This window comes from Rutilus rutilus (genome assembly GCF_951802725.1).
Source record: "Rutilus rutilus genome assembly, chromosome: 1".
In the NCBI taxonomy this organism is placed as follows: Eukaryota; Metazoa; Chordata; class Actinopteri; order Cypriniformes; family Leuciscidae; genus Rutilus; species Rutilus rutilus.
The window spans coordinates 20,097,493-20,108,585 of NC_140209.1; the positions used below are offsets into that span (position 1 = coordinate 20,097,493).

At 36.0% G+C, this 11,093-nt stretch overlaps 1 protein-coding gene across 2 annotated transcripts; it reads right to left on the reverse strand.

Annotated features, from left to right (window-relative positions):
- Positions 1-262: 262 nt before the first annotated feature.
- Positions 263-11,009, reverse strand: LOC311292238 (uncharacterized protein). Of its 2 annotated transcripts, XM_084411847.1 has the most exons (5): positions 8,717-11,004; positions 7,124-8,282; positions 6,737-6,992; positions 2,653-3,964; positions 263-641 (listed from the first exon to the last, which is right to left on the reverse strand). In XM_084411847.1, the coding sequence occupies exons 3-5, from the start codon at positions 6,894-6,896 to the stop codon at positions 578-580; spliced, it is 1,536 nt and encodes a 511-aa protein (XP_084267973.1). In that variant the 5' UTR covers positions 6,897-6,992; positions 7,124-8,282; positions 8,717-11,004; the 3' UTR covers positions 263-577. The 2 variants fall into 2 exon arrangements, with proteins under 2 accessions (XP_084267973.1, XP_084267974.1); XM_084411848.1 differs by lacking the exon at positions 7,124-8,282 and having other exon boundaries at positions 10,953-11,009.
- Positions 11,010-11,093: the final 84 nt, after the last annotated feature.

The window sequence follows — 11,093 nt, forward strand, 5'->3', positions numbered from 1 at the left end:
CTGCAAACCTCTTGGTGGACAGTGCAAATATGAACTGATCCCAGATGATGTCCCACCGGCTGAGGCTTTACCAGCGTCTCTATTGTGCAGCTCATCCCGGATCTCCTGCTCAGCTCAATAACAGTCTACAGAAAAATGTTTTATTTCAATCTGTTTTATGTATACTGTTAATTATTTATTTAATTGTATACTCTTATTTAGTTTTTCGTATTTTAAACGTAACTTATCTTGTAAATAGTTGTAAAAAGTACAGTAAGTAAAAATGTTTAGAACAATTTATTTTGTATCAGATGTACAAATTCATTGACATGAAAATGACAGAATCATTTATTCAATTTAAGTCATAACTTGCAATACAAAAATAAACAATTCACAGAAATTATTTTGTTTCATTTATAAACTATAACTCGCATAAAAATAGTGTATACGATTGTTAAATTTACTTAATTTTAATTCACATAAGCAAAAGTTTATTTAATCTGTAAAGAAGAGAGAACAATCCGTTCATTCTCTCCCTGTTCTCCTGTGATCTCCTCTGTCTCTCTCTGAAACTTCAAGTCCTCCCGATCTAGCTCCATCAGCTCCTCCTCTCGGTCTCGTTCCTTTCGGCCGCTGCTGTTCCTCGTTCTGTCCTTCGTGGCCTGGGGAAAAAAGGACGGTAGAAGGGTTGCCAGGTCTGTACAACAGAAGTCGCTCAAAAAACCCATCGGCTCTTTTACATCGGGCGGCTGAATTCTCCACTGGATTTGTGCGTCTGAGGGATGTTTTAGGGGTGTTGGAGTGCCGAAATCATACTTACAGGGGTGTAAATCAACCCGCAATTTTTTTTCTTTTACTGTGGCAACAACAACTTAAAAGTAGCCCAATTCCTTCGTCGCACCGCTGTGAAGGAATCGGCCTTCAAATGCAGCCTTTGGAGGATGCAGCCTCTGAATTGGGACACAGCTAGGGGTGGGAGATATTGACAAAAATGAATATCTCGATATTTTTTTCCAATATCTCGATATCGATATTCAGACGATATTTTTGCCATCCTTCAAAGAAATGTGTGCAAACTGGCAAAGAAGGTCCAGCTGGTCTTTTGACTTGCTGCATTTGACCTTATTTTTGTAGGCTATAGAAAAAACAACAACAAAGGAGCTAACTAAACAGAATCTGAGGTAGCCCCTTTCTTTTTTCACTTACAAAAAAAAGAAAAGAAAACGGAACTAGGCACCTCTTGCAACAGTGATTATTAAATCAAACAACAATATTGTTGATGATAAATTCAAAGTAAAAAAAAAATATTTTCAAAACACTATAAATCCATTTTTTCCCTAAAACGCTATAAATCCATATTTTTTTTCCAAATATTTATGGTTGGTCTTTTTAAAAAAGTCTTTTGTCTTTTATTTTTCGTGTTTGCATTTATGAGGAAAAAACAATATTACGTGACAGTTCCCCATTATGGATGCGAGTGCTCTGTGAATGTTTGAAAGTCTTTTAGTGCCGCTTTCAGAGACCTCAAAACAGAAAGCACAAATCCTTTCTTTAAAACGAATTTCGTTTTGTATTAATTGTATCTTAATTTTAATTCATTTTTCATTAACCAATTTCCTGGATTTAATACATAGGTAAAAAGTAAATATAGGCTAGCAATCACAACATAAGGTGCTTGAACTGGAGATATCATCATGAACCGAACCGTAGCCTACTCGCCTCACACAGGCCTAAAAAAATTGAAATATATTTACAGAAAGCTGGTTCTAAACAAAACCATCCAAAATAAAACTATGTAGCCTAATAAATGTGCATTTCTCCGGTGCGTTCACTAGCCTACTGCGAAGATCGCGATAGCCTATCGTCAACTTCATCTTTGCAGCCGACACAGAAATTAATAAACAATTAAAATGTCTTTTTGCAATATTTTACATATTCATAATCATTACTTTTGCTGAGGCAGCTTTTTAGGTTTATGGCGTTTTGGAAAAGAGCTCTTCACGTACAAACACCGTTTCACCAAGGCACAGCGGCCCTTCAGCACATAAGAACAAAAGAGAAAAAGCACAGACTTACTAATTACAAAACTTTGATGTGGTTGAACAGGTGAAACTGTCACAAACTCCTCTGCAACTCAAACCTTCTCAGTACGAGTTATGAAGGAAGAGAACAGCATTACAGTTTTCAGCGCGTCCTCCTCTGATTGCTGTGTTATGACTGAAAAAGTGTGTGCAGGAGCACATGCGCAAAATGTAGGTTTGTAAAATGTCCTTTTGTAAAATGACATACGATAAAATAAAAATAATTCATATATCATTTTAAAAACTGTTTTGAGCATGTGCTTCTGTGCGCACTATTTCGAATTTACGTATGAATGTGCGTTTTTGACGACACGGGACCATGGGCTCGGAGGTTGCTTCCGGGAATAGTACCTGCCCTACTACAGTATTAAAGATCGCTACATATAATTGTTTAGAAGGTTATCAGTGTGCGTTCGTTGTTTTCTCTTTAACTTCTTTCAGCTCTTTTCATGTTTGGGGGGGTCGGATTGTACAAACTATGAAATATTCGATATCCCAATTTTGCATATCGTCCAGACAACAATTTGGATATTATCGTCTAAACGATATATCTCCCACCTCTAGACACAGCACATAATGATGAACTACTTACTGTGATTTCAGACTGTGGTGATGTGGTTTCTCCACTGTATGGATCTTCATGTGTATCTTCAGCTGACTTTTAATAGAGAAACTCTTTTCACACCGATCACACGTGTGCGGCTTATCTCCAGTGTGGATCCTCTCATGTGTTTTCAGATTTGATGACTGACTGAATCTCTTGTCACAGTGTGAACACTTATAAGGTTTTTCTCCAGTGTGAATTCTCTGGTGCAGTTTTAAACAGTTCGCTGTAATAAAAGTCTTCTCACACTCAAAGCACATGTACTCTCTCACACCAGTATGAGTTTTCTCATGTCTATGTAAATGTTGCCACAGTGAAAAACTCTTTCCACACTCAGAACATGAATGTGGCTTCTCCTTCGTATGGACTGTCAGGTGTCTCTTCAGGCTTGATGACCCAATAAATGTTTTTCCACACTGATCACATGTGAACGGCTTCTCTCCGGTGTGGATCCTCATGTGGTCCTTAAGATTTGATTTTAGTTTGAAGCTTTTCCCGCACTGATCACACGAGAACAGCTTATCTCCAGTGTGAACTCTCATGTGAATCTCAAGACTTTGTTTGGTTGAAGAACTCTTTCCACACTGTTGGCACCCATAGGGCTTCTCTCCAGTGTGAACTCTCATGTGAATCTCAAGACTTTGTTTGGTTGAGAAACTCTTTCCACACTGTTGGCACGCATAGGGCTTCTCTCCAGTGTGAACTCTCATGTGAATCTCAAGACTTTGTTTGGTTGAAGAACTCTTTCCACACTGTTGGCACGCATAGGGCTTCTCTCCAGTGTGAACTCTCATGTGAATCTCAAGACTTTGTTTGGTTGAAGAACTCTTTCCACACTGTTGGCACGCATACGGCTTCTCTCCAGTGTGGATCTTCATGTGTTCCTTAAGATGTGATTTTTGTGTGAAGCTTTTCCCACACTGATCACATGTGAACGGCTTCTCTCCAGTGTGCATCCTCATGTGAAGCTCAAGACCATCTTTGCGTGTGAAACTCTTTCCACACTGAGTGCAGGTGAAAGATTTCTTGGCTCTTCTTTTCTTTAAAAATGTATTTTTAGTCTTTGAGCGACTCAAAGGTTTTTCTCCAGGTTTGACATGATGTTCCTCCTTCACCTCACTCAGTTCTTCACTCTCCTCCTTCACCTCACTCAGTTCTTCACTCTCCTCCTTCACTTCACTCAGTTCTTCACTCTCCTCCTTCACTTCACTCAGTTCTTCACTCTTCTCCTTCACTTCACTCAGTTCTTCACTCAGTTCTTCACTCAGTTCTTCACTCTCCTCCTTCACTTCCATCAGGTCTGAAATGAAATGTGAAGAAAGGAAAATATTTTTATTTTAAAATGTATTTTTAGTACATAATAATTCAAAGAGAGAAATATAAAGTGAAAGGACATAAAGGTGAGATCTGGTGTAATAGCAGAAAGCAACTGCTATAAAATATTTCAACTTCAACTTCACTTTTATGCATTTTTATAAATCAATTATACGTCCCTGAAACTTTTCATGATAAATGAGGTACATTGATATTCCAATTAAAAAAAATTATTAAGGGCCGGACTCATCTTTCTGATTTGATTCCAATGATTTATCATTTGGATAAATATTGGGTACAGAATGTTAATTTTCCTCAAGAAACTCACCTAATACTGTAATCAGAGAGCACTGTCAGCTGGTATTATTAAATGTTAAAAATAACACCTCAAATTAAATATAATGTATATAATATGTATTACAGTAACAACTGTTTACATATGCATCTTGCACTACTACCTTGACTGGAATATGCTCAATTGCACTGCCGACTGTTTATTACAGTACAGACTGTTATATATACATTGCAATATTGTACCTTAACTGTAATATGCAATTACTTTCCACTGCACTTTCACTCGGATAGCTTCTGTCCAAACTTTATTTGCACTACTTTAAATCCATTGTTATACTGCTCATTAGCCTAACTTATACATATATCTATTTGTTAAATTCTGTTTATAGTAATAGCCATCTGTATATTATGCTCACATTCTGTTTATAGTAACAGCCATCTGTATATATATTCATAGTACATATCTATCTGTAAAATTCTGTTTATAGTAACAGCCATCTGTATATTATATTCAGAACATATCTATCTGTAAACATTCTGTTTATAGTAATAGCCATCTGTATATTATTATATTCAGTACATATCTATCTGTAAACATTCTGTTTATAGTAACAGCCATCTGTATATTATATTCAGTACATATCTATCTGTAAACATTCTGTTTATAGTAATAGCCATCTGTATATTATTATATTCAGTACATATCTAGCTGTAAACTCTGTTCACAGTAATAGTTATCTGTATATTATATTCATAGGACAATCTATCTGTAAATTTTTGTTTATAATAGTATTCAACTCTATATTTATTCAGTACATATCCATGTTCTGCACTTATGGAACCACTGTATATCCTGCACTTGCTGCTATTGCACTTCTGGTTAGACCTAAACTGCATTTCGTTGCCTTGTACCTGTACTTGTGTAATGACAATAAAGTTGAATCTAATCTAATCTAATCTAATAATATAACGGGCGACACACTCAATTTGGATGTTATACTCCTAACAAAGGACCTCTAGGTAGAGATTTCCTTACGAGGTAGAAACACGTTGACTATGTTTAGAATAGACGTACATTCCCATGTCTCATCCCATGCCTCTCCTAGCACACATGTACAGACACACCCTGACTTCACAAAATACATTACACAAATAAAAATACTGAAAATAACACAAAAAAACACAATTTTAATCTTCAACAAAGTTTTGCCTAGAGCGGCAGTCGAACTTGTGTCGGCCCTGGCTATACCTTGAATTTATGAAAACATAATATAACAACCATTGCAGTGTCAATAATGGCGTGCACAGACTTCTCCACACAGGTTTACAGTCATTTTCAAATGAACAGCCCATGTTCAACCAACTCAGTTCATTTGAGTAGTGACTGATATTATAGGAGTGGCTTGATGCAGTTTACTTAAGAAACTTTAATTAATACTGTCACGTGACAAATCTGCTTCAAAAATAAAATTAAATGAATTGCTCGTTACAAATTTTTAAATAAAAATGTAAAGCCTGTACAAATCCTAGAAATCGCTAAATGATTGGCAATCATGTAGAAAAAAAAACTTTGCACATTTAATGTATCAATTAACTTTTATATTGTTTTGGTGGCTTGGATGTTTCCTTATAAAGATCCAGAAATGCGTCATGCTTTTCGTCAGGTGTCTTTTTTAATGATATGATGTCATTACGTTGCTGTCAGAACAATCTTTAGCTTGTTCTAATTCAACAATTTTTTTACTAGTGTACTTTCTTAAAAACAGAGCATTTCTTAAAACTGTGGCACCCAGAAAGTGACATCATCTGGGCTCTTTCTACAGCATGATGGGAGGACAAGAAAATTATCTCAATCCATTCTCAGTTTTTACACAAACTGTACAGTGTTGACCGGAGAATATAAGAATAATAATCTCAATAAATATGAATAACTTCTATAATTTATGAGAAATTTTAGTTCATCAGAAACTGTAGTGTAGTTTACAGCATTATTTGAGAGATTTTTTTTTCCCTTGATTTGCCATGTACTTTATCTGACATACTGTATACAGTACATCTAAAACAATCCATATCGAATCGCAAGCCTGTGAATAGAAATCTAATCGGAAATTGAGAACTGTCAAAATGTTTGGTAACATGGTTGCAAAAAAATGTGAGCCAGTTATAATTGTAAAATAAAACAGCTAAAATATTTAGATGGACCTGATGTTGACAATCAATATAACAGTTTCTCAAACCTCCCTTTACTGACCATTTGTTGTAAACAAACAAGTTTGTACCATTTCCCATAGTGATAATAATATTTAGTTTGACCTGATGTTGACAATCAATATGAATAGTTCTCAAACTTCGCTTTACTGACCATTTTTGAAAAACAAAAATGAAACCATTTCATTTCATAGTTTAACTGTCTCTAACATGAATGTTCTTCAGCATCATGAATGAATGAAGAATAAACACCAACCTCTTTGTTCTTCAGGATCTTCAGTGTGTTTCATTCTGCAGGGTTCTGGATCACTCATGTTCTCACTGTCCTCTTTAATAAACTCAGTCTTTACAGATTTCAGCTCTTCCTGATGCATTGTGCTCGTCTTCACTTGTAGCTGATGGGAATATTCCAGCATTTATTGGAGAATTACAGTGGGAGGAGCTTCACTGATGATGTGATTGTGGTGGGAGGAGCTTCACTGATGATGAATTCCACTGTGGGAGGGGCTTATCTGACAAAATCAAAAATGTATCAGTTACTGAGTTTGTTTTTGTACTAAATATCACATCTAAGCATTTATGTCTGTTTGTCTGTCTATTGTAAAGTAACTGATGCTAATTCACAACTTATTTTTTTACTAACCTGAACATTATTCTGCTTCTTTGTTAAAAAAAATACTCCGATGCATCGCGATTTGCTTGCAGTGCACGGTCTCGCCCGCCGGTGTTTTCCTTACAAATGCTCTACGAAGACATCATTTATGTCTTTTGGAATAAAGTGGGATTATATATTAAAAATCGCTGACAGAAGGATGCTTTCAGTTTCAAATGCTGACGTGGGTTTTGTGAAGAGCGCTCGGCGCGGCTGAGGCTGTGAGAGACTCTGTGTAGTGGTGAAATGTTTTTGCATCTCCAAATTATTTCTGACGCGAAATTAGTGTAAAGACAGTCAGTTATGTCTTAATGGATTAAACCGACAAACCACATCTTATACTTCATTAGTGCATTAGTGAATATCTCCTGCTGTCCATGATGTCATAGTAATAATCAAACAACAGTAAAGCTGAGAAAAAGAAAAAACACTCACAGATCTTGACTGGAAAACGTTCAGATAATCTTAAATACTAAAAGCATGTAATATGTTTATTTGTTCCTCTTTATTATTTACTACTTGCTTTAACCCTCTGGGGTCTGAGCTGTTTTCTGGGCCCTGGAGGTGTTCTGACATGCTCTGACATTTATGCTTATTTCTGTTACTTGTGACATTTTCATGGCTAAAGTCTAATTACACTGTATTCAGCACAAACTCTGCTACAATAATATATCAGCAGCATGTGTGTAAAAGTTTGTAGTTTTGAGATAATAACATTTATGCGTGGTTTGTGAAAAAAGAAAAAACAATTGTCACTGAAATAAGGTCATGAAACCCATACTGATTATTTATTCACAAGACTTTTGAAAATTGTATGACGTAGCCTAGAATATTTGCTTCAAAACTATGTGAAAATCACCCTGACTGCTCATTCAGATAAGACAATATATTGATTTAAAATTTCTAAGACGTGTTTTGTGTTAGAAAGCTTTATTCGAAGGGGCGGATCACCTCATTAATATGTAAGCTTTTCTCACCTGAGAAAGACAAAGACACTCCCTAATGGCCCTATTATGAGCTATCAGGCCCCTATCATTCTGAGCAACCTTGCACAAAGAATTTGTTTGATTTTTCACTTTAGCATGTTCATGTATGGAGACTTATGTGAATGTTGAAGTCAGCAGGACTTATTCAGTGGCATCTTGTTCCTCTAAAAACAACAACAACAAAACAGCTGTGAACATGCTGATATCAAGAGAAATTATGCTGCACAATTTGGGAAATACATTTTAGATTTTTCAGGTTAAAATATCTTTTTTAAAATGTACAGAATACACACACACACACACACACATACATATATATATATATATATATATATATATATATATATATATATATATATATATACTAGCCTACTTTTACCATGCTGTGTTTTATTATAGAATATAAAAACATCCTCGTGTCGAACATGTATACAAGCACTGAAAGGTTGCCTACCTACCATTCTAGTTCACATTTCATGTTTCTGTCTATATATATACACATGTACGACATTAGGCTTAGTTCATGTTTTTACTCCAAACTCATTTCATAACATACATTTTAATCTGGCACGACCAGTTTAACATGTCTTAGGCCTACCTTAAAAATCGTCTCATCTTCAAATCGCGTTCTTCTGAGGTAAATCTGAGGTAAATTCAAGGTAAACAGCACAGCACAGCACAGCACAGCACAGCTTACATTCGTCCAAACTCGATGAAAGCAGAGAAGAGTAAGTTAGTCTCTGCTTCTTTGTTTTGAGGTGATGAGGGCGTTTACAGGTCTGCGTTTCTCCGCATGGATCATTTGCATGTCAAACGCTCGTGCGCGCGTGGGTGTGGTCACATTATAGTTAATTAGGACGCGTTTGAGAAACTGTACATGCCGCTGCTTTCGTATGGATTACTTAAAAATATAATATTTGTTTTTTATATAATTTACATACTTTAAAAATAGAGATTCCAAGCGTTGTATAGACATGCGTTTCAAGTCTGTGTGACATTCGCTGAGTTACAGGTCATTTTCTGTCGAGTTTCAGAATGAGTTTCACATTGAGAGAGACGGCAGAACGCGCATCATGTTTATTTTCTTTGTTTTACGAAAAACACAACATTTTGTTTTTATTATGAGTGTACACAAATAAAAGAAGACATTCAACAGCTTTGAATGATGTACAACACAAGTATGTAAAATCAAAATCAACAGAGTATTTTGCACTGATATAAAAAAAAAACGAGCAGATCACGCCGGCCTGATTGTCGACCTCAGGGGGTTAATGCTTTCAAGCTAAATGTATTAATTTCAATTAAATGTTTCAATTGTAATTATTTTAAAAAGTAATAGAAATTATTACAAATGTGATTATATAAAAAAAAAAAAAGATTTAAGTTGGTAAACTAATTAATTAAGAAGAAAAAAGTAATCGGATCGTGACTCTCAGAATCGGATCGGATTCGTGAGGTGTCTAAAGATTCCCACCGCTAAGTAAAATATAGGCAGATATCTAGAAATACAGAAAGGAACACAAATGATGATGTATTGTACATTCAAAAATAAATATTAATAATGGTCAGAAAAATGTACATATTTGTAACCAACAGATACTATTAGTCTTAGACCAGTGAAATGAGTTTAAAGGGTTAGTTCACCCAAAAATGAAAATCATGTCATTAATGACTCACCCTCATGTCGTTCCAAGCCCGTAAAACCTTCGTTTATCTTCGGAACACACTTAGATATTTTATATTTTGTTCGAGAGCTTTCTGTTCCTCCATTGAAAGTCAATGGACGGCATACTGTTCACGTCCAGAGAGGCAATACAGACATCATCAAAGTAGTCCATGTGACATCAGTGGCTCAATCTTAAATTTATCAAGCGACGAGAATACTTTTTGTGCGCAAAAAGTAAACAAAAATTACGACTTTATGCTACTATTCATTTCCTTCTCTCTGTGCCTCAAGTGAGTTCGCGTAGTGTTTCAGCGTAGCGCCGTCTGTGTTGTACGTCACACGTAGGCTCACTATTGGCCGACGCTGGTCATGTGTGATGCGTGTGACGTACAACACAGACATAAGTTTACACTAAACCATGTAAAATTATCCATGTTATCCACATGAATGAAAGATATAATTTTTTTTTTTAATAAGGTGAATTTTACATGAAATGCTCTGCAATAATTAATCAATGAAAACTAAAAACAGCTTTATTTCAAAAAAATTGTTTAACAAATTAATAAAAGAATTAATAAAAGAGGCAAAGTGTGTATCGCAGGTGGCTTGGAAGATGTGGGTAATCGTTAATCCATTTTTCAACACGAACTGATGGTAAGCAACAGTAATTTGTAGTTAGATTGAACTACAGAACTAAGATCTTCCTTTTTTTTTTTTTTTTTTTTTGCAGATGAAACTTCTGTTTTCGCGCAGGCGCAGTGAGCGAAAAACACTGCGTTTAGGGGGATCGGTTCGTAGCTCTGCTTCAACTGTGCGATATAAGTTAGTCACGAGGAGCGACCAAAATTTCTGACATAACAGTTACCAGAAATTCATCCGACCATCCGATTGCCGGTCGGGAGAGGTTAATCTCCTCTCGTTCCCCCTGTACACTGCACGACAAACGACGCACGACAAAGCTGAAAATCGGTCCGACCCGAAAAACAGTCGCACGAGTCAGAATTCAAAATCGGACGAGAATTCTCGCCTTTACACACATCTGTGCCATTTGCTTCACAGGACAGACACACTTAATGGAGTCAGGTTGTTTATATTGGAGTCAGAGATAATTAAATGCTTAATCATTTAAAAAAAAAAAAGCACACACATTATTTTTCACATAATTTACCTTTATTCTGCACCGCTGTGTCCCTCCTCGCAAACCGATCTGATAATTTCCTGGTTATAAGAAGCCTTTCCCTCAGAAATACACGACGGGCTCTGATTGGTCAGCTTGGCCCAGTCTGTGTTGTGATTCGCTAACCGCCTA